The sequence below is a fragment of the Bubalus bubalis genome, chromosome 11 (genome assembly GCF_019923935.1).
Source record: "Bubalus bubalis isolate 160015118507 breed Murrah chromosome 11, NDDB_SH_1, whole genome shotgun sequence".
NCBI lineage: Eukaryota > Metazoa > Chordata > Mammalia > Artiodactyla > Bovidae > Bubalus > Bubalus bubalis.
Genome location: NC_059167.1, coordinates 90,425,430 through 90,449,844, shown reverse-complemented (window position 1 = coordinate 90,449,844; position 24,415 = coordinate 90,425,430). Strand labels below are relative to the sequence as shown.

The 24,415-nt window shown below is 34.7% G+C and overlaps 1 protein-coding gene across 8 annotated transcripts in view; it reads right to left on the bottom strand.

Moving 5' to 3' along the window:
* Window positions 1-24,415, bottom strand: part of DPP8 (dipeptidyl peptidase 8) — a 57,268-nt gene that overhangs the window by 17,739 nt on the left and 15,114 nt on the right. For all 8 annotated transcript variants that reach the window (XM_044925423.2, XM_044925426.2, XM_044925425.2 and 5 more), the window contains 11 exons: window positions 19,772-19,945; window positions 18,771-18,939; window positions 13,364-13,474; window positions 11,852-11,980; window positions 11,248-11,309; window positions 9,474-9,574; window positions 8,520-8,697; window positions 7,471-7,630; window positions 3,925-4,004; window positions 1,244-1,396; window positions 857-992 (listed from right to left, as the gene is read on the bottom strand). In XM_044925423.2, coding sequence (XP_044781358.1) covers window positions 857-992; window positions 1,244-1,396; window positions 3,925-4,004; window positions 7,471-7,630; window positions 8,520-8,697; window positions 9,474-9,574; window positions 11,248-11,309; window positions 11,852-11,980; window positions 13,364-13,474; window positions 18,771-18,939; window positions 19,772-19,945 — 1,453 coding nt within the window. The remainder of the gene's footprint in view (window positions 1-856; window positions 993-1,243; window positions 1,397-3,924; window positions 4,005-7,470; window positions 7,631-8,519; window positions 8,698-9,473; window positions 9,575-11,247; window positions 11,310-11,851; window positions 11,981-13,363; window positions 13,475-18,770; window positions 18,940-19,771; window positions 19,946-24,415) is intronic.

Genomic DNA, 24,415 nt, shown 5'->3' with positions numbered 1-24,415 from the left:
GGTATTTACATGCAGAACACAAATCCTTTGCACTCAGTTTGTATAACTTATCAATGGTTAAGCCATATACCTGATGAGAAACTGAAAGCACAAACTGACAACTTGCTCACAGCAGGTGCTCAAAAAACATTTCTTTATGATCATTAGAGAATAAGCCTAATCAGAACCCAGAAAAAAAACTCATGATCAGTGTTTGGTTTTACAAAGCTACACAGACCTTTCCCAAGTCTGTGTATACTGGATGATGTTCCAGTTGAAGCAGAGATTGGCGTATTACAAATTCTAATTGTGGACATCAGAATATACCTGTACCTTGTGGTTTTGCACTAATGAGTGAAAATACCTAACAGAAAAAAGGATTTGGGTATAAAATGAATTAAAAGATATAACATATTAGTCCATTATTTATATTTAAGAAATCAAGCATTTTAAATTCAGGTAATCACAGTGCTCTTCACTCCCATACAAAACGAGGATTTATCTTTTATTAAGGTGGCCATTGCAAGTGCTGGTAGAAGTTAAAGAAAGCTACCAGGTGGTATTCCTTAAAGCTGCAGCTTCCCTGCTCAAGAGTATTACTAGTTCAGTCCATATGACGTTCCGTTGTTTACCTGGGAAATCATCCAAACATGTGAATAAATCACTTCCTAGCTGTTATCTTGATTATTTTAATCTTATTTTCAAAAAGGCCGTCCAGTCTTGCTCCTGCCTGGAGCAGGAGGTAACCAGCCTTATTTGATAACTGATAGACTAGGTGGGATGGGATCAGCCAGCAGCCTAAGGACAGGCAGTGGTGAGGGACGGGAAGGCTCTGTCAGGAAACGTGGACCTACGACACGGGTTTAGAGCACTGTACCTGCTGAATCCAAGAGCGTGGCCCAGAATTCTTTTGTCTTGCAGGCTGGGTCGTCGTCAGGACTTGACAGCTTGTAAAGGGACACACAGTGTGGGCTCTTCTGGTTACTATACTTACTTATAAAGAAGTCACAATGCTAGAGAAAGGAAAAACAATTATTTTTTCCCCCCAGGGAAAACTAAAAAAGGGTTATCTGTTGCTATATCTGCATTGATGCTATAGCAGGAGTATGGTAACAGTCTGACCATTTATGTGAATATACAATGCTAAAGTTAAGGCTAAGGTTTTTATAGGCTGTTTCAGTTTTCACGTTACTAAAAAGGAGTATTATATGAGCAGAGGTTTTTTTATATGACAGGAAACCCTTTTCAAACAGGGACTTAATACCCGGCTGATGCAGCAAGAGTGCGAATAACCACGGTCAGTCAGCCTCGTCACCTCTCCAGGATTTACATAACTGACCACATACAGGTGATGTTCTAAAGGAGAGTCTTTGGTGCCTTCAAAATATACCAGCTTTCTGACTTCATCAACCTGGATCTGTCAAAATAACAACATAAAAATCAGTGCTAGTATGACCTTGGCAAGACCAGTCCATTTTACTCAGAATCATTTGAGTCACACACTGACTTTAATTTGTCACCGATGTGAATAAGCTTGAGTGGTTTTGTTCATGTCTTAATAGATCCTGTTCAGAAAGTTAAAAGGACGCCCGAGCTGCATGCTGCTGATAATTTCCTATATGGTAAAATGTGTGCTTTTCTTAAAATACAAAAATTATTTCATTAAAACGACTACCCTTTACAGAGAAAAAATACCTGTATCACAGCTCAGGTCAACCAATCATGCACACCTAAGAGAGCCTAATTTTAGCATCCTGTCTGTTTCTCAGTGCAGCAGTAGCTCCTGTTTCTCAGTTAGTGCAGCAGTATGTTAGGCAGTGGTTTTTTGTTTTTTTTTTCTTTTTTTTGGTCTTTTGTAAAAATTTGCAAAAATGTTTTATCTATTGGGTTGGGGAGTAACTCTATTCAATCACTCCATCAGTTTCAATACTGGCATAGTTTATAAATAAGTATGAAGGATCTTTTAAGTCTTCATTCAGAACACAAAAAAACTGCCAGTACACTCACAGCTGAATTCATTTAATATTCCTCCCAAATTACAGTGAGAGTCTAAATAAATGGCTTTTATTGTTCCTTTTCAAAATCTTCCAGCAGCCTACTCAAATAATGTTTAATAAAATCCAAACTTTTATACAGAAAACAAAGGTGTATTTCTAAAAGCAAATATTTTTAGAAGCCACATTTTCTTCAAGAAGCTTCTTAATCATTGCAAACATATTTTAGCATGCATGGATACAGAAATAAACACAGTTGACACTAAGTAAGGCCTATATGACACAGACAGAAAGGATACAAAGGATAAGAGATGGCAGAACAAACTTTCATGAAGCTTCACAGGTTATGTGTTAATCTGTATAAAAGGTCAGGACTGGTTCTGCTCTTGATTTAGCAGTTAGAAGTCAGGCCTTTCAAAACTAAATAAATAGTTAATTCCTTATTCCTTTTTTCTTTGTTTCCTGTAACAACTTTACATCAGAATCACCTGAGGGGTTTGTAAAACACATTGCTGAATCCTACCTCCAGACAACTTTCTCCATTCAAGAGGTCTAGGGTGGGCCTAGTAGTTCTAAAGTTTCCAGGTGGTATTGATACTTTGTGGTCTAGAGACCAGACTTTGAGAACCCTAAGTGGCTAACAGACTTAAAAGCCTCAAAGATTTACTCAATTACTGGCATTAAAAATCTTTGGGTGAACAGGTCACCTGCAAAAGTAGAAAATGGAAAGATAGCTTAAAAAAAAAATAAAGCAAGAATAGAGGGAAAATAGAAGAGTAAGAAAGAGAGATAAATATATCTATAAATAGGCATGATAGAAAAGAACTGATGCACGCTATAGCAAGTAACAGAAAGACATTTAGGGTATCCAAATAAGGTTCAGCTCTGTATAATTTTGGGGTTTCCCTCAGTATTATCCAACCATTACACAGCAGGAAGTTTATATCAGTGTAAATTTTTATTATCAGAACTTAAGAATTCCACTAACATCTGACAGTAACATTTAAAGGTCCCTAAACGGAAAAAAATATATTGAGTATATAACCAGAGGCCAATTGACACTGCCAGTGGAAATGCGACTTTAAAGGTCACCTATTATATTCTAAAGTCATTACCAACAAAAACAAACCTGGGGCCTGTATCTTCATTCTTTCTCCTTAATCACCTAAGGAACTGCGAGTGACTTCTATAGTGGCCAGTATACATAATTCTTCAATAAATTTCTGAATCAATTTGAGGAAATCATAGGCCTTCACTAAATCCTGGTAGCATACCTCAACTTAACTTTATGTATCACACATATAAAGGATGGAGTTCTTAAGACATCTCATGAAACTGACCACCTAACTGCAAGTTGAAACAAACACAAGGTACTATGAAAGGCAAAAGAAAAAAATTAGAATTCATTGAATTGCTATAGCAAGCCATATGCCAACAGGGAAACAGAGGGTGGACTTCCTCCCTTTCCTTATCAATCTATGCTCTGTATAAATGTCCATTATAATTTGCAAGTGGTATACGAAACTTTACATTTGTAAGATAAGATAAACAGGTGAACGAAAGAGCATCACTACCTCAGGAACTGTAAATGCACCAATGCAGAAATGACACAAGTAGTCTATAAGAGATTCAGAAATAATTTTCAAACTATATCCTCACTCACTTTTACAAGACTTGGAAAGTATGGACCAGCCCTTTCCTTACTAAGACGCAACACTGCATCTGAAAAGGGTGACCTTTAGTAACCAGAACACTTCTAATATCAGCATTATTAAATGGGTGAGATTTAGAATTCAAACTAAGATTCTCCCTTTCCAACAACTTGGGTTTTTTGAGGCCCTAGCAGTATTTTCAAAATACTGGGGTCATATGAAGTTGCACTACTGATTTTCAGTACTGCATACACACAGCTGATGTTGACTAAACATATCAGTTGAATAAAAGAACATACATTAGATCCATGCCGGCCAAGAACTTCCCATTCACCACTGGTAATTGCTATTTCCTCTTTGATAGGACACTTGAAATCACCTAAAGATAAATATAATTATAATTCAGTACTTTGCATCAGACTATAAGCAAACAAAACAATGAAAAATAGTATTCTAAACTCTTTTTTTCAAAAAGGGAACACTGAAAAATTCAAAGTTATGTCTAGAATAATGAAAATCCTTTGGAACTAAAGAGAGGTGGTAGCTAGCTGCACAACACTGAAGGTACTAAATGCCACCCTTCATTCTAAACGTTCCCTTTAAAACGGTTAATGTCATGTGGATTTCACCTCAACATAAAGTCTACAGTTAAAAAAATTCCAAGTTATGAGTCTTCTTAATAGTAATGGAATGATCCATGTAACTAAAGTTAAAACAGCAAAATAGACTCTTATGGTAAAGACAGAAAAGAACTCAAAAGCACTTGTATTCCTAGACCTTTGGTTAGACAGACAAAAACAATCTAATGTGTCAACGAGGCATTTCTTCTAGAGATGCAACAAACTACTTAAGCCAGAGAAGGAAAATTTTAATACAACTGTTTTTATTTGCAAAAAACAAATTGAATATTACCACAGTAAATAACAACATGTTCCATTTATCTTTGTAAGATTCTGTCTTGGTAGATGAGGCTCTCTCAGTGGCCTAAGGAGAAGGTTAAAATAAAAAAAGAAAGAAACCCCTGCTTCTGCCTAGCTGCTGCCAGCTCTGGCTCTCAAAGTGATAGCTGAGAAGAGGCTGAGATGATATAGGATCTTAAGTAGGGTCCTACTCAAGTTAAAAAAATAGACTCATTTTATTTTTCTTAGATACAAAAATTCAACTTAGTACTTTAAATTTTATCACCAAAAAATAAGTATTATTTAATATATAACAATACTAAGTGTTACACGTTATAGCCACTTATAGAAGAAAAAAGAGGAGGGAAGAGGAAAATAAAATGGACATCAAGGAAAAGGACGAAGATTTGGAACAAGAAAGTCTAAGGAAAAAGGAGGGAAATGGAAAGAGGTAGACAAGCTGAAGGGCCCAGAAGCAGACACTGAGAGGGAACAGGGGCTAAGTGTTCTGGAAAGAATGTCAGCTGAGGTGACAGTGCTTCTTATTCTTCAATACGAGTATAAAATTTTAAGTTATCTTTTAATCCCTGTCCCAAGAATGCTGTTTTAGTGAATTACTATTCATAGCTCTTTGACCAGTCTTCATCACTAAACTTTCTGGAATCTGTAAGTAGATTTAATTTCTGAACAACAGAGGAACAAGTAAGGGCAATTTCACACCAAGGGTCAAATTAAACTAAGGCTCTTAGGGAAAAAAACTCCATCTTGGATATACAAGATCTAGTCTGATTTTAAAAAAAATTCATGCTAACGGAAGGAACAAGTCATAGGTAGTATTTACTACTGTCCTAAATTGTAGGTCAGTGTTTCCCAAATAAGAATGATGTTAAAGGGCATGTTGAAAAAACAAATAATCCAATTAAAAAGTCCACAAAGGATTCAAATAGACATTTCTCTAAAGAGATACAAACTGGCTAAATAATATGATGTTACTAAACACTAAGAAAATGCAAATCAAAAGCACAACGATATACCATTGCATATCCATTAGCATGGCTCTTACGAAAACCCCGCCAAAAAACCAAAACAAAACAAACAAAAAAAAGAACTATACCCAGAAAACAAGTGTTATTAGCAAGGATGTAGAGAAACTGGAACTTCTGTGCACTTTCTAATGGCAATGTATTAAGGTGTATTAAGGTGCAGCTGCTATTGAAAGTGTATGGTGGTTCCTCAAAAAACTTTAAAGAATTAAAATACTAAGCAACTTCACTTCTGGATATATACCCAAAAGAATTGAAAGCAGGGTTTCAAACTGGTATTTGTCTACCCATGCTCATTACAGCATTACTTAAAATGGTCAAAAGAAGTAACCTCACTGTTAATAGACAGATGAATGGGTAAACAAAATGTGTTTACACGTACAATGGAATATTATTCAACCTTAAAAAGGCAGGACATCTGACACATTCTACAATCCGGACGAACCTTGAAGACACTATACTAAATGAAATAAGCCTGTCATTAAAGGACATATACTGTGTGATTCCATGTATATGAGGTAGCTAGAGCAGTCAAATTCATAAACATAGAAAGTGGCTGTCAGGGGCTGAGAGGAGGAAGGAATGGGAAGCTATTAATTATTTACCACTAAATTGGATATTACTTATTGGACAGAATCAGTTCTGGAAGACGAAAAAGAATCCTGGAGATGGATGGTGGTGATGATTGCAGAACAGTAGGAAATATACTTAATGTCATGAAACCACACACTTAAAATGGTAAATTTTGTTATGCATATTTTACCACAATTTAAAAAAAATGGCTATGTTGAGCCTGTTAAGTTATAAATGGCAGTAAAGCATACAACATAACATCATTAAATGTCTAGTATTCTAAAACAAACTCTGTATTATTAAAGTAGAAAACCGTAACTCAGTCTTTTTAAAAACACAGAAGTATCCAATGTACTATTTCATCTTTTCTAGGCTTACACATTCTCCTTTCAGTCCCCGGCAGCCACTTTCTATGTTTATGAATTTGACTGCTCTAGCTACCTCATACGGAGAAGGCAATGGCAACTGACTCCAGTACTCTTGCCTGGAGAATCCCATGGACAGAGGAGCCTGGTAGGCTGCAGTCCATGGGGTCGCTAAGAGTCGGACACGACTGGGCAACTTCACTTTCACTTTTCACTTTCATGCATTGGAGAAGGAAATGGCAACCCACTCCAGTGTGCTTGCCTGGAGAATCCCAGGGACGGGGGAGCCTGGTGGGCTGCCGTCTACGGGGTCGCACAGGGTCGGACACGACTGAAGCGACTTAGCAGCAGCAGCAGCAGCTACCTCATATACATGGAATCACACAGTATGTGTCCTTTAATGACAGGCTTATTTCATTTAGTATAGTGTCTTCAAGGTTCGTTCGGATTGTAGAATGTGTCAGATGTCCTGCCTGTTTAAGGTTGAATAATATTCCATTGTATGTGTAAACACATTTTGTTTACCTATTCATCTGTATTACATTTCCCAGAAGGAAACCCAACACTTTAAAAAAAGAAATTAATTTCAGCTGACATATTTAATTTCACTTTGGAAAACAACTATATCAGTATGAAGAGCTATACCTATAAATCAACTTCAGCATAGGTGCAGACAGTATAAAAAAATCTAGTACATACAAATATCTAATAACTTTGTAACATTTTAAAAATAGCTTTTTCAATCTAAAAATTACATGAGCTCACTTGAAACAAAAAGTATAGTCAAGGCAAAAACAGAAAGTAACAATAAGTAATTTCAACACCCAAATATTACCCAGTATTAATAGTTTATTATGTATCCTTCAAAAACTTTGTCCTGTGCTTATACAGTACACAAAAGAGACTTTACATTGTCCTGACCCTCCCCCCTTCTGCCTCTTTTTAAATAGAAAATAACTTCTTACTTGGGGCAGGCAGCCCACCACTGGATCGCTTATACTTGCTCTCCTTTAAAATGGATGTGATTTTATATAAATGACGGAAACCTGTTTTGCATTCAGAGGCAAAAATAAATTCAATTTCATCTTCATGACTTTGGGGAAAAACATGAAAGATGTCATGGATCTGTAAAATAAATAGATTAATTTACTATATACATTAATGAGAATACTATGCAAACCATTTGACTAAGCCAGAGAGAAAGAAGAATTACTTGATAAACATTTTCTGAAATATAAGTAACTGCCAGATTACAGGGTATGGTATATGTACAATTACAGATTTTGCCTGGGCCTTTCATATTTATCTTACTTTAGTCAAAGATGTCATCTACTGAGAAATAAATGTTTCCAAATGGAGAAAAATGAAAAATACAACCAAAAGCTGTTTCTTACTCACCATCTCTGGAATTCTTTGAAAAATGGCATGAAATTTATTTAATGATATAAATCTTATTACAAGAATTATGAGAAAAAATGTTTTTTTACTTTTCTTTTCCAGAGAGAAATATTCTAACAATTCAAGGGAAAACAGATGTCATCTGTTAGGTGAATCACATGAAGCCTATATGCAGCCAGAGGAGAGTGAACTGGCTTTATTTATTTTGTATCTTGTGTAAGTTTTTTCCATTAAACTGGAAAATGAAAAATTCAATCCCAAATTGGTATATTTTGGGATAGTTTACCAACTTAAAAGAGAAAGTCTTTTCTAGTCAGGACTCTCGTGGTCCTCTCCGAGGCCCTGGTGAGGTTGTGTTTTCAATATCTGATGTGTCCAGAAACAAGGGCAATTCTGCATCCAGGGAGATGTCATTGGAATGGCATCGACCTTTCATCTACAAACCATTCCCCATTTTGGAACCAACATTCCCATTTGAAATGTTCAAACTAAGCAAATAACATTCAAAATTACTGTGAACTTAAAAAATTCCTTTTGATAGTTTGCTATCAAGATTCATTTACTTTAGCATTCTGAGAAAATATTCAAACCAAGTATTACAAGAAAACATGTATACATTTATCCAGATGTCTGTTGTTTCTTCATAGATAATCAGTGGTGTCACAGAGTCAGGCACTGACTCGATGAATCTCTGTCTTTCCATGGCATCATCTTCTACTGGGATAAATAATTCAGGTGAGATCAACACTATCTGTAGGCGAGTCTGGGAGCGATCTAGTAGGATGGCCCACGCACTATTTACATAAACAAAAGAAAAGCACAAAATAAAGCTCTCTTTCGGAAAATGAATATTCCACTAATCTTTCCCCTAGCACCCATCAGTTATTTCTGTAATCACAGTGACAGTATTGCTTTAGTATATGTTAAATTATCACTTACTAACAGCTAATGAAAAGTATTAGTTCATTCTACACTTATTTTTTTAAGTTTATTTTTAATTGAAGGATAATTAAAATATAGTGTTGGTTTCTGCCTTACATCAACATGGATCAGCCATAGGTACACATATTCCACTTATTTTTTTTAAAGTTAAGCTTGAGTAGAGGTTTTAAAAGTAGTTTTCTTTAAATTTCCAAAATCACAGATGGCCTTTGAAATTATTTTCTCCCTTTAATGTCAACAAATGCTAGCCCCATGAAAACTCCTGTTGTCCACATCAGACACAGGAAATACATGTAATCATCTTCACATAAGGCTGTACAAATATTTCTGCTTAAGTTATACAATTAAAAAAATACATATACTTACATATGAGCCTGAAAGTCCTACTTTAACCACAAATACCACTGTGAAACTGTCACTGGCTAAGTAAGAGACAGAAATAAAATGCAATGCACCTATGCTTATAGGATTACAAGTCTACTTAGTTCAGGAAAAATTCTTTGTGTAGAACTAACTACCTTGCAAATTTACATGTGAAAACAGCTCCAAAGGAAAGGAAGAGCCTAATAGCACAGACAGTTCTGGGTCCTAAATTATTTGTAAAGAAGTGACAATTTAACATACGCACTATTTTCCCTCTGGAGTCCATCCAGCTCTGGCAATATATTCAACTCCTTCAAACAGAATCTCAAAAGGCTGAATTAGTTCCTTATCTATGACATCTATAATCTATTGAAAAAGAAAAAAGGAACCTAGTTATAGAAGACTGATACTGGTCTACGTAAAGCACTATTTTTAACAGCATGACACTTGTTCAGTCTTAGGTACAAAGGATATAGCAAAACCAGCAGTAAGTCATGGGTTACCTTTATTGGTGTTCTTTATGTGTAAAAAAGTTCTAACTAAAAGACTTAGCATAGTCTAAAAGTTTTTTTCCATGAGTGATACTAATAGAACTCTTGATAGTAACTAGTAAAATCAGATTTTAATCACTTTATAGACTTTAGTATCTAAGAAAAATAGTAGTCTCTAGTTCCTTACATTTTAGTTTAAAATACTATATGTATAATATATTAGTGAAATGGTCTTGAGTAAGCAAACTTTTTTCCCTAAATAGTCTGGCTAACACACTTTAAAATATAAATTTTTAAAAATGAACAAAAGGATCTGAATAGATTGCTCTCCAAAGAAGATATACAAATGGCCAATAAGCACACGAAAAGATGCTCAACATCATTAGTCATTAGAAAAATGTAAATCAAAACCACAATAAGATGCAACTTCAAATCCCCTAGGATGGCTATAAGACAAGTAATAACAAGAGCTGATGAAGATGTGGAGAAGCTGCCAACCTCACACACTGCTGGTGGGAATATAAAGTAGTGCAGCCACTGCGGACACCATTTGGGAGTTCCTCAAAAGGGTAAAACACAGAATTATAATATGACCCAACAACTCCACTCCTAGGTATCTAACCAAGAGAAATGAAAATGTATGACCGTACAAAAACCTGTACACCCACACTATTGGTAGCATTACATTTAGTAACCAAAATTTGGAAGAACCCAACTGTCTAAAACTGATGAGTGGATAAATAAAATGTGGTATATATACACACAATAGAGTATTTTTAGGTGATAAAAAGTAGTGAAGTGCTGTTACTTGGTGCCACAGGATTAGTGCTTGAAAATAAGATTTTAAGTGAAAGAACAGACTAGATACTGTACGATTCCATTTATATGAAATGTCCAGAACAGGCAGATCCATAGACAGATTAGTGGCAGCCTAGGGCTGGGGGGCATGGAGAGGTTTTGGGGTGATGACTAAGGGATGTGAATTTCCTTTAGGAGTAAGGAAAATGTTCTAAAATTGACTGTGGTGATAGCTGCACAAATCTTGAGAATATACTAAAAGCCATTGTACACTTTAAATGAGTCAATTATATTGTATGTGAAATATACTTCAATAAAGCTGTTTTTAAAAAGTCTAGCAGAGAAGATTGTTTTTTTAATTAATTATGTGTACATTAAGCTTATAGGCATCTGACTGTGGAAAGCAGCAGTATAAAAGACATGAGGGATATTTAACCTAAGACAGACAACTATTCAACACAGAGGGTAACTCAACAGTCAATAACCACTATCTAAGAAATATTGATCTGGAGAATTAACAAAGGCAAAGAGGAAAAACTACTGGAAAGGAATGGTAAATATGCATCTCCCCATACTCCTAACTTGGGAACCAGTAAGAAAGTTTTCAAAGTAGAAAATGAGGTCAACCTGAAATCATGATCTACAGATGCCTCAGCAAGTTCCACAAGTCCAAAATATAAGAAAGCATATCTACAATCTCTGTTGACAGATGAAATGATACAAAAAGTTAACTCAGCATTTTATACTTACCCTTCCTTCAGCATCAATCAGTATTTCTGACATCTTAAAAGTGACTTTTGGATTTGCTGTGCCTTTAGGAAGAGATATAAACAAACAGTAATACAAAGCTATTCAAACTAATTTTACCAGATGAATCCTTTTTAGTCAAATCAGGAATATTGCATTTAGTCAGGGCTTTATTATATAAAAAACTCAAAATTCTATCTCAAATTCATAATTTTCAATATGACTATAAAAGAAGGAGCCAAAGAACATTAGGAATTAGTAGGTAATGAAGGGGAATCCTATATCATTTCACAATTGAAATGCTGTAAATAGCAATATGGGGAAAAATTGCTAATTTATTAAGAACATAATCCCTTAAAAATCTTTATTTTGTAGCAAAGATACTTCTTTATCCATTCCTTGAAATAATCAGTTTTGTGCACTTCCCTACCTTTGAAATAATTTAAAAGGATCAGCCTATAATTAAAATAATTTACTTCAGAGACACTTAACAATCTATCCTTCGGTCTGTAAAGGATCAATGTTAACCAAACTTTTGAATGAATGCAGAAGAATCTTGTTTTAAAAGTAGGAATGAGTGTATATAAACATCAATGGAATGCAGTACCTGTTTTAGGATAACGGAATGAATCTGCTCTCCTTGTTTCCAACATAGGGGATGTAACATGAATAATTTCCACCTCAGATTCATCATTTTCTTCATATAGAATTCTAAGAATTTTACTGCCACTGGGAGCTTAAAAGGAAATTAAATATTGAAAATTTGGGAGTATTATGCCAGAAAATCATCACAATTGACCATTCCCTCTAGTATTCTATTTCCCATAGTAAAAAATAGTTTATGTATAAAATATACTGCTTTTCATGTATGAAAATACTACTAATCTTTGCAGTAGCAAGGTGAGTTACTGCTAAGCCACTTTTATTGGTTAAAGGCTACTACTCTTGGAGATAAAAACTGAAGATCATCATATACACACACACACACACACACACACACACACACACAATGGAAGAAACAGATTTGTGAAGTATTTCAGTTCCTGCATACCTTAAAATGCATTCCTTTCAGGAATTATTACACTTACAATATTTTCTATAACAAAATAAACCCCACTTTAAAAGAGTCCAGGTTTTTTTTAATGGTTTCTCTAATTCATGTCATAATCTTGTTCTAAAAGCATAGTTATGGCAAAACATTTTACATCTTAAAATGTCCAAATCTAAGATATGGCTTAAATATTATAAATATTTTTCATGGTCCCTTAGAGATGTGTTCAGAATGCTACGTGCAATCCGTTAGTGGGTCATGAAATCTTTTAGCTGGTCATAATCAGCATTTTAAAAATAAGACAAGCAAAAAAAATATATGAGTGCATTACATGTAAGATTAAGCATTGCTTCATGAAATTTGTTTTCAGTTTTATGTGGAATATATGTACAATGTATTAGGCTGGAATATAAAGCAAATTTCTAACCAGATCACAGTCAAAAAGTTTGAAAGCTTCTGCTTTAGAGAGCTCTTTCTCAGCTAGTGAAATACTTGTGAATTCACAAAGAAAAAAGGAATTTTTGCCTTTTTTTCCTGATCCATTCATATACTAATTTGGCCATCTGTTCATGCAGACTCTCTAGGCAATCCTATATTTTTGTAGCAACTCCCACTAAAGGGTGGCATTTTTTATTTTGCTACCAATGTTGCTACCAACCAGCTTCTAGATGAAAAACTGGCGGGACTTCCATGGTGGTCCAGTGGTTGAGACTCTGTGCTTCCAAGGCAGCGGGCATAGGTTCGATCCCTGATCTAGGAACTAAGATCCCATAAGCCGCACGGTGCAGCCAAAAAATGAAAAATGAAAAAAAGAAAGAAAAAAAAGAAAAACTGGCAAGGAGAGCTGAAGGACCTGGGGCACAGAACCATAATACAACTAATTATTTTTTATGAGAATTCATTATGGTGGTATACAGCCTGAATATTTGCAGTAACTACTAGTAAGATCCAATCTTCATCACTTAAGAATCTACTATTCAGAATTAAGAATCTGTGCAGTTACCTAACCGGTAGTTGAATCTCATAATGCTTTAACTGACTTATAGTATATTATTCTGAACCTCTTACTTGTTTCAGCTTCTGGACACCACCAATAACCAGAGTATCTATCAAATTCTTCTTGAAGAACAAAGGTAGCAACTCCAGCTGATCTGGGATCCTCTTCCATGTTGGCTAGCTCTAAACAAACATAAAGGCAAAATTTTCACAGAAGTTCTCATCTTTTCACAGGTACAAAGCAGAACGATCCATTTATTTTGAAAGGCAGCTATAGTATCATGGTGAACTGTGAAGCCAAATGGACTGAATTCAAATCTGGATTCCATTATCCACCAAATGACTGATCCTGGGCAAATCACCTGATCACATTCCGTTGCAGTGTCCCATTTGTAAATGGGAATAAGAACCTACCTTATATGGTTGTTATGAGGATTAAATGAGCTATTTTACATAAAGTACTTACAACAAAGCCTGAACCATCATAGTATGTGCTCCATAAATGTCAGTTTTTATTTTCCCATTTAGCTAGGACCATGGGGAAAAGAATACATGAGAAGGGTCATGGTGCCTTGTAACTCTCCTAACCCTACCAAGACACAGGATACTTCCATTCTCATGTCCCTTCCCAGTCAATGTCCATTCCTGCCTCAGAAAGCACCACTGATCTGATTTCTATCACCAAAGGTTGGTTTTACATATTCCAGACTTTCATGTAAGTGAAATCATACAGTACATACTTTATGTTTGTTGCTGAGTGATAATCCATTGTATATCACAATTTTTTTATCCATTCATCTGTTAATGGACATCTGAATAGCTTCTAGTTGCTATTATGAATAAAGATGCTAAAATCATTCTTTTATTTTTCTGAAACTAGTCACATTTATTGGGGTGTACACAGAATTCAGGTTCTCTCTCCATCTCAAAAACTTCACATTCCACAATGAGTTTGTGTACAAGTAAATATATTCTTGTATAGTTTCTACGAGACTTGATCTTACAACAAAACAGAAGTCTGATACATCAGTTTCTGCTAAGAACTTTATTTTCAATTCTGAAACTCACACATTCGCTCAGAAAAAAAGTTTTTGTGTTTTTCCCTGAGACTTCTCATTTTCATTCAAGTTTTCTGATCAATCAGGATACTGACAGAAGTTTGAATTATCCCCGTGGAAACTCTGATATACAATGACAGGTTAAATATTTATAGGTCTTCTGACATTTATTATATTCATAGGTTTCATCCAATCCTAACAGTTAGCTAAGCTATGTGCATTTAGCCAACAGACCAAAATCTGTGCGAGCTCAACAGAAATCATTCTTGTATAAAAATCTTTGTGAACATGTGTTTTCATTTCTTTGTATAAAAACCTAGGACTGGAATGGCTGGGTAAAAATGTGTAATATGAACCAATTGTTCCTTACCAAAAAATTTTGAGAAGGAAATGGCAAAAGAGTTGAACACCACTAGTGACTACACAACAAATATTGGTTTCTATCAGATCAGATCAGTCGCTCAGTCGTGTCCGACTCTTTGCGACCCCATGAATCGCAGCACGCCAGAAAAGAAATTGGCACTCTTACCATAAATAAACTACTATATACAAAATTAGATAACCCAAAAGGACTTACTGTAAATCACAGGGAACTCTACTCAATATTCTGTAATACTCTAAATGGGAAAATCATTTGAAAAAGAATAGATATAACTGAATCACTGCTATACACCTAAAACTAACACAACACTGTAAATCAACTATACTCCAATATAAAATAAAAATCAAGTAAAAAAACAACAACAAAATTTTGAGTCCAGAAGTGTTCAGAACACAGAATCTGGGGAATTCTTTTCATGTTTATATATCAACACATAATTATGTCATATCTCCAGCAGGATAATCAAATACCTTGTAATCAAATACACTAATATTCCTGCAGCAAATTTAGGAATAGGCAAACTAAGTAGGATTAAGACTATAAATAACCTCAGGTCAGTTCAGGTCACATCTTGCCACCAAAGAGGTTTTCACACCAACTTAATCAACACTAAGCTCTGTTTTCCGGGTTTCTGGATTTTGTAATTAATGATGCAGCCATCAGTGCTCCGCTTTCTTGGATCATTCAACAACTCCAAAGTTATACCTCCCATACTGTTTTATGTTTTGTTCTCCTGTAGATGTGATAATATGTATCACTCATTTATATCTCTCTATCATTTATTACAGGCATCCCTGGTGATGACCTCAATTACTAAGATTAATTAGATGAATAAATGGTATCACCTTGTTCTCCCAATAAGATATGTCCTTTGAGAGTAGAGGTTGGTATGACATTACTTTTAAGTTTCTCTATTATGCAAGGCAGAGAATAAGCAAATGCAGATGCTGAGTGATTAATAAACCCATGTAAAAGAAGACTTTCATTTGGAAATTTGTTGTGATAAGAGAAATTAAAGTGATAATGCTTACTCTCTACCTACTTTTCTAAATAAACAAATTATAACAGTACTTACTGTGTTTCAGACCCTGTCTAAAATACTTCCCAAATATTAAAACTTCAATAACAACCTCATGATGACATGCTATTCATTAACCTTTTTACAGATATGAAAACAAAGATAGGTTAAACAACTTACTCAAAAGAACAGAAGTAAAAAAGAGTAGATGAGACTCAAGTCTAGATACTCCAGTTCTAGATTGTATTTTTAACTACTACACTAACCCTGAAAATAAAAAATATACCATATACCTACATGCACAGAAAAGAAATTAATAAAAACACTATTATAGTGGGCTTCCCTGGTGGCTCAGTGGCAAAGAATCTGCCTCCCAATGCAGGAGACACAGGTTCAATCCCGGGTCTGGGAAGATCCCATATGCCATGGAGCAACTAAGCCTGCGCACCACGACTACTGAGTCTGTGCTTTAGAGCCTGTGAGCCGCAAATACCGAGCCCATGTGCATCAACTACTGAAGCCCACGTGCCTGCAGCCCTTGCTCTGCAACAAAAGAAGCTACCATGATAAGTAGCCTACACATGGCAACGAAGAGTAGCCCCCACTCACCGCAACTACAGAAAAGCCCACGCATCAGCGAAGACGCAGCACAGCCAAATATAAATAAAATTGTTAAAAACAAAAAAAAGTCACACAAGAGAATCACTTCTCAGATTTATAAAATAAATTCCAACACACACACACACACACATCCAGCAGGATTTCAGTGGTTTCTACTTTAAATTCTGCCAATTTTCACAATAATCCTGTATGGAAAACAATCCTACCGAAGGAAAAAATGCACAGACTAAAAACATGCCTTATTTCTAACAGTCACTGTCAAAGCAGTCCCAGCCTCAAGAACAATAACTAGTACATAGTGAGTCTCTAATGTTTGCTGAAACCATGAACAAATGGCTAGGATTTCCAACCCAGATTTACTAACTACTAACCTAAACTTTGTTTTGCCAGTGGTAGCTGTCCTGATTTCCTGACACCAGATGAAGACTCATTAAACACCAAAATACGGACATTTTACTTAAAATTTCCCTACTCCACCCCCTTTTCTCTCTTCTACACCCTAGTTTTAGGTTGTTAAGACCTGGGTATTTACAGTATTTACACTAGTTAAGCTTTGCCCTTTCTCTAGACTTGCACTTCTCAAATATAACTTTCACAAAGTATTCAGAACAATTTATCTACAATATGACTCTGACCACACTACTCAACTGCTAAAAGCTTTTTCCAATGAACCCCCATATCATGATAAAGGCCATGTTCATTTACATAAGAAATTGTCCACCCTTCTCCTTGCCCTTATGTGCCAGCCTCATCTTTCTCTATATCTTGACTCATACCTCATGCTTTAGGAGCGTAGGACTGCTTCTAATTCATACCAACTATGGTGCCTTCCGCACCAAGGCCTTTCCAGGCTGCCCTCTTGCCTGGAGTGTACTGGCTAATGCACAGTCACTACTGGAGAGCAGTTTAAGTGTCAGCTCTTCAGGTAAGGCTTCGGGGACCACTACCCTGGCTGTACTCTCATAACACCCAATGTTTGCTGTTTATCATTCTGTTCTGTTATTTGTTTATTTGTTATTTCCTTTAGGGCCAGGACTACATCTTATTCAACTCTGTATCCTTAGTTCCTGCCACACTGTCTGGCACACAGGAACTTGATATATCTTTCTTGATCGACAATGGTTAGAACAGATTTCTTGACTTCTAATTCAGTGCTTTTTTAAATCAATATAAGTTATTCAGAAAAAGACTTCTTCTAAACACTGACTATCTTAATGATGAAAAAACTGTTGCCAATACACTATCATATTCTAAAATAATTTATTAAGGAAGATGCCCATGCCCAATAAATCAGTTTTATGACCATCAAATTACAGGAAAGTTGGACAATAAATTTTTAGAGGACTGTCCTTCATCATGGAGCTTAACCTTAGGGTGTACTTCCATGTTTAAAAAAAAAAAAAAAAACTATTTCCCTTCTTTCATTTGTATAAAAGCTTTAGAGGAAAAAGGAAAAAATCCATATCATTTCTGTGCTTTTAGTGAAAGTGGCTCAGTCATGTCTGACTCTTTGAGACCCCATGGACTATATATATAGCCCAAGGAATTCTCTAGGCCAGAATACTGGAATAGGTGGCCTTTCCCTTCTCCAGGGGATCATCCTAACCCAGGGATCGAACCCAGGTCTCCTGCATTGCAGGCGGATTCTTTACCAGCTGAGACACAAGGGAAGCCCTTTTAGTAGTGCTTAGTATTATTAAAGTCATTTCAATAAAAATTAAATATTTCCACAACACAGAAAGTTTTATTTTCCCTATTATGACAAAATAACTAAGCAGGCTCTCCAAAAAGGGAAAATAAAATTTTAAGTAGTTCTTACAGTGTGTATTGAGTTTTTCTGTTTGTTTTCCTAAAAACAAGATTTTTTAAATTAAATTTTATTTCAATCAGAGAAGTGCTACGGTTGTGCTGTCTGAAAATAACCATTAAAACAAGGTAGCATTACAATGATTCTTTTTGTTTGTTATTTCATTTTTGGTGGTGGTAGAGGTAGTTCTTTCTTTTACCCCACAGGAAATTTTATGTAATCTAGTGTTCTCAGAAACTTGTATTCTTTTTGTTGTTTAAGCTTCACTATCATCTTTTCTAAGGTTTACTGAGGTATAACTGACATTAAAAGTGCATGCATTGAATACATACTTGATTATTTTGGACATGTGAAGACACCTATAGTATCAGCAAAATCAAGACATTAAACATAGCCATCAACTTCAAAAAACAAGTAGCATTCTATAGGTGATACATACAAGTTTATAAAAACAAGTTGCATTTGTTTTCTAATTTCAAAGATTTAAATTTAAAATATAAAGATCAGCGTGCTTTGATTTCAAAATGTAAGCAAAAGAAAATTAAATTTTAAAAATATTTTTTAGGAAAATTGATTTGAAGAACCTGAATTACCATTGTGCACATAAGTGAGCCTCCTTTCTTCTCTCGTTACAATGTTTGATATCCAAATGTCATTGCTATGTATAAAAGCAATCCAGTCTGGATCAGCTGGGCATAGTTTTGGATCCATCCGAATGTTGGGACAACTAGTCTCCACTAAATTGGGCCGTAAGGGTTGTTGCTAGAAAAGTAAACAACATTTAAAGGCAAGTATCAGGCTTATACATACGTATTTACATACATACAATACAGGGTGTTGTACCAGCACCCTTCCTATAAAATGAATAATAATCCTAAGTATAATATCAACTGTGATAACTGCTCTCCAGAAAAATGTACTTATGTGCCTTATAAGAAACGAATCATTTTTTTCCTATGAATTAATAAGCTAAGCCTAACAGGAATGGAAATAAAGACAATATAACAGTACCTCATAAATTTTGTTGACCAAACCTGTTAAATAGAGTAATTATTGTTTGTTGCATACTTTTATTAAATTTATATGCCTATTTCACTTATTAAATGTTTCCATTTAATTTTACCAGTATAAAATAATTTGTTCATAAAATTGTAATGAAAGGTAGAAGCGTCACAATTCTATCAGAAGAATAGTTCTAATATCACATGAAAAACTGCTTGGAATAAAATCAAAATTTTAAACTATTTATTGAGATGAATTAAGCTTTTAGAAGAACCAAAAAGGGATTGTCTTGTGATATCATTATCTTTGAAAATCCAACTCAGCAATTACACAAAAAATGGCACACTGATTCCCCTTACTAACTCTTCCTACATAACAAGTGTTTTCAGTATTTTAAAATTATATAACTAATGTCATTGAAAAATTATTAACTAAAAATTGGAAATTAATACCCATATTTCCTATTTTCTTTACTACTAAGTTAGTGGTAAATAACTGGTAAGCAGAATTTTTTAGTTTAACTATCTTTCTGATTTGAACACAAATAATTTTAGGACACCTAGCAGTTTATCAAGTAGTAAAATCAACTTACAGTAAATCCTTGTGGCCCTCCATCTTTTACATGGTAAATTCCACTACCAGCTTGAAATAGAAATGTTCCACTTCCCTGGTGATAATCATAAGAAGCAATTCCAACTGTTCCAATGCGTTTTCTTTCCCGTAATAGTTCTTCTTCTCGAGAATACATTCCATAGTCCAGTGTCGCCTAATGCAGAAAGAGAGAGGTCTCCTATTTCAGTTTTCTGAAAGCCAGCTTTTTGCTTTTATTAATAGCACTGAAATTCTAGCATCTACAGTATTACTGAGTTTACATTTTGAGTGATCCCAAAATTCGTTACAACTTTAAACAGATTAATTTTGGGAAGTCTGCTGAAAAATTTGGTAAAAGGTCCCTATATGAATACTGCATTCATTAGAGAGCAAGAGTTAAGCTCCATTACTTTGACTTGGCATTCAAGATCTCCTACAACTTAAATGTAATACAGCAGCTCTGCATGCATTTAAGAGGAGACTCTAAAGTAGTTTAATTTCTTCAAAAGTAGTTTTCTTCACTTTCAGAGTAGGAATAAACCATTTACTTCAGCACTGTGAAGATTAACTTGGATAAAAATATGTAAAATGTTTATTAGCACAATGATTGGCACAGAGTCAAGTTCTCAAACATCAGCTGTCATTAGTTCCTTTCCACTACATCCGCTAATACTACTCTAATAAAACCCCAGGTCAGGCCCATCACATTACTGTGGTGTTCTGGCTCCTGGCCTTTGTTCCATTTCCCTTCACACCGAGAGGCCATTTTTCTTTCTATCCATCAGAGTTTTACTGCTATCCCAAAACCTTAGCCCTAAATCAACGCTGGCCAGGAAAGTTTCCCGATATTTCTATAAGAGTTACTATCTCTTTTACTCATTTGGCTATAGTTTTGTTTTTCACTTTCTTTCAGTAAATGAATTAAAAAAAACGTGAGAGCAGAATCTGTCTCATTTTGTTTTCCCACTTAAAGCAACAGCTAAAATCTCCGTCAAAGAATATTTGTAATTAATGATTGATGATGATGAGGGGCCTTCCCAAACTAAAAGTATTATCTGATACATATATATAAAATTTCACATGTATAAAAAGAAACATAAAGAAAACAAATCTAGTAAGTGCTAATTTTAAGAATTTATATCCACATCTTCCCTAAGAGCTCTTTATGATAAATAAAGGGATAAATAAGGGAAACAGATATGGTTTCTGCTATCAAGGACTAATTATTTTATTTAGCCAAGCCACAGCTCGCAGGATTTTAGTTTCCCAATCAAACTTTGGTCTCCCACAATGGAAGCATGGCGTCCCAATCACTGGACCATCAGGGACGTCTCAAGGACTAATACTTTAAAAGCAGTCAAGTTTATATATCTGGAAAAATACATAATTTAAAAAGATACATGGACCCCAACATGCATTGCAGCACTATTTACAATAGCCAGGACATGGAAGCAACCTAAATGTCCATCAGCAGGGGAATAAACAAAAAAGATATGGCACATATGTATGTACAAATGAATATCACTCAGCCACAAAAAAGGCTAAAACAATGCCATTTGCAGCAATATGGATGGACCCAGAGACTGCCACATTGAGTGAAGTCAAAGATATGATACTGCTTATATGTGGAATCTAAAAATAAATATAGATACCAAGTAAGTGGGAGGAGGGATAAATTGGGAGATTGGGACTGACATATACAGACTATTATGTATAAAATAGATAACTGATAAGGACCTACTCTAAACCACAGGAAACTCACTCAGTATTCTGTAATGGCCTACATGAGACAATAAGCTAAAAAAGCGTGTATATGTAAATGTATAACTGATTCACTCTGTTGTATACCTGAAACTAAGATAACACTGTAAGCCAACTACACTCTAATAAAAATTTAATAAATAAAATAATCATATGGATTGAAATCTTTGTATTTTCCTCTCAATTTTATGGTAAGCCTAAAATTGCTTTAAAAAATCATTTTTAATGAAAAAAATAAATAAAAGTATGTATGCATATCCAAATCTATTAAACCGAATACTTGCAATTTTTATATGTCAATTATACCTCAATAAACCTTTAAAAAGTGAAACCATATAAAGCATTAGATAAAAACATGGGTAAATTCTTTTATAACCCGAGTGTAGAAAAACTGTCCAATGAGAGAAGACAAATTCTAGAAGCAATATCAAAAGGATACATTTTATCATACAAAAGTCTTTCATGTGGTGCATGAGCACATGCACACACACACACACATACACACCATAAAGCAAGTAAAAATACAAATTACAACTTCATGAAAACATCTGAAACTATATCACAGACAAAGGGTTAATATCTCCAGGAAATAAAAGGCTTCTAAAAATGAAAAAAGGACCACGTTACATAAAAATGGTTTATAGATAAAAAGATGATCAACTCTGCCTATAAAAGAATAGCAAATTAAACTACAATTCGGATAGCATTTCTATCAGATTTGCAAAAAATCCAAATGTCTGACTACAAACTGTGTTGGAGAATTTATGGGAAAACAGGTACAATTATTCCTTGCTAATGGAAATTCATAATGGCACAGCTTCTATGGAAGGAAATTTGATACCTAGCAAAATTACAAAACCATGGACCGTTTGGTCCAATAATTTCAGCTCTAGGAATCTAGTTTAAAGATACACTGGCAAAATGTAAAAAGTTGTATGCCCGAGCTATTTTAATGCAGTACTATTTATAATACAAAGATCGAAAATAACTAAAATGTCCATCAAGAGGGAACTGGTTGAATATGATTCGTCTGTACAACACAACACAGATGTAAAAACAAATAAAGATTATGTATATGGCTTGTCCCTCAGTATCTAGTACTCAGATCAAAGTCTCTTAATACCACTTTCCTCTAAAGGAAGCAGACAGATATGGCTGATTCCAAGCATGGAAAAAGCAATGTGAAAGATGATCATGAAACATCTCCATACCACCAAATACCAACTACTACCAGGATCATGTCAAAATGATTTGATATGTCAAGTTGACGGGGATTCTAACAGTCAAAAATAAGATCATTTGTAGAATAAGAATAACAACTGTCAATGGATCAAAAGATACCAAACAGGCTACACTGTAAATTAATAAAGATATAAAAATGAAAACAAAATACTCTCCAAAACTCCTAATTTATCACACATAGAAGACTGTGTTTGAAAAATGGGAAATAAAGGAAAGAAACATCCTGCCTTTCTATCGTGAACTTCTCCTCAGGATAACTGAATAATTGTTGAATAGCAGTTTTCTCTTTATAGAAGTTTCTCAGTTAACAAATGAAGAAGGAATGATAAAAACTCACTGTTTTATAATAGATCTAGGTAATGATCAAACGATGCTATCATCACAAGCAACTAAAGTTCTATATGACTTTTGATGGGGGCATACAACATTATTGATGAAGTATTCTTTACTTTTTAAATTGTACAAAAAATATATATACATATAAATAATACATATAACATAACATTTACCACCTTAACTTTTTTAAGTGTACCATTCAGTACTGTTAATTATATTCACATTGTTGTGCAACCCATCTCCAGAACTTTGCCATTTTGCAAAACTGAAACTGTATATCCATTAAACTTATTAAACAGCACCTCCTCACTCTTCTCTCCCTCAGTCCCTCGCAACTACCATTCTGGTAGTCTATTTGACTACTTCAGGCATCCTATATAAGTGGAGTCATATAGCATTTGTCCTTTCGTGATTGGCTTATTTCACTTATCATAATGTCTTCCCGGTTCCTTGATGTTGTAGCATGTCACAATTTCCTTCCTTTTTAAGGCTGAATGATATTCTATCACATATATATGCCAGATTTTGTTTATTCGTTCATCTGTCCATGGACACTTTGGCTATTACGAATTATGCTGCTATGGACATGGTGTAGAATTATTTGTTCAAGACCTTGCTTTCAATTTTTTTGATCTGTAAAGTAGTCTTGGGCGGGGAGGGGAAGCAAACCTGTGTCTAATCAAGCTTCTAGATCTGACTACCTATTTCTATTTATAGAAAATATAGGAAACTGAAGAACGTATCAAATAACACCATAGGAATACAATCAGCAAAACAGACCCTCTTTCTTCAATAGATAAACCGTAATGGGGAGAAAAGGACAGAAAGAAAATCAGAGGATTAAAAGGAAAAGAAATGTAAGAAACCTATCAATAAAATGTAACACATGAAACTTATTTCAATCCTATTTAACAAATCAAGTGTAAAAAAAAGAGAACATTTATCTAAAAATCAAGAAAATTTGAATATTTCATATGAAGAAATGATTAATGACTTTTTTAAGATATGATGCTACTGTGGTAATGTCTAAAAAGAATATATATTCTTTAGAGACATGATCTAGTTAGGAGTGAAATGATATATTTGGGAGCTGTTTCAAAATAATCTGAAAAGTGGGGGTGCGGACTGGAAAGGCTGTAATGAAACACTGATGGCCAAGATGTGACCATTGTTAAAACCAGTTCACATGGGATTCAGCTTTTGCATGGTTTGAAATTTTCCATGATAGACCTCAAAAAAAACCACACAAAAACCTCTGACTCACTAATTTACAACCTATTCTATGTGAAAATGACCATTATTTTAG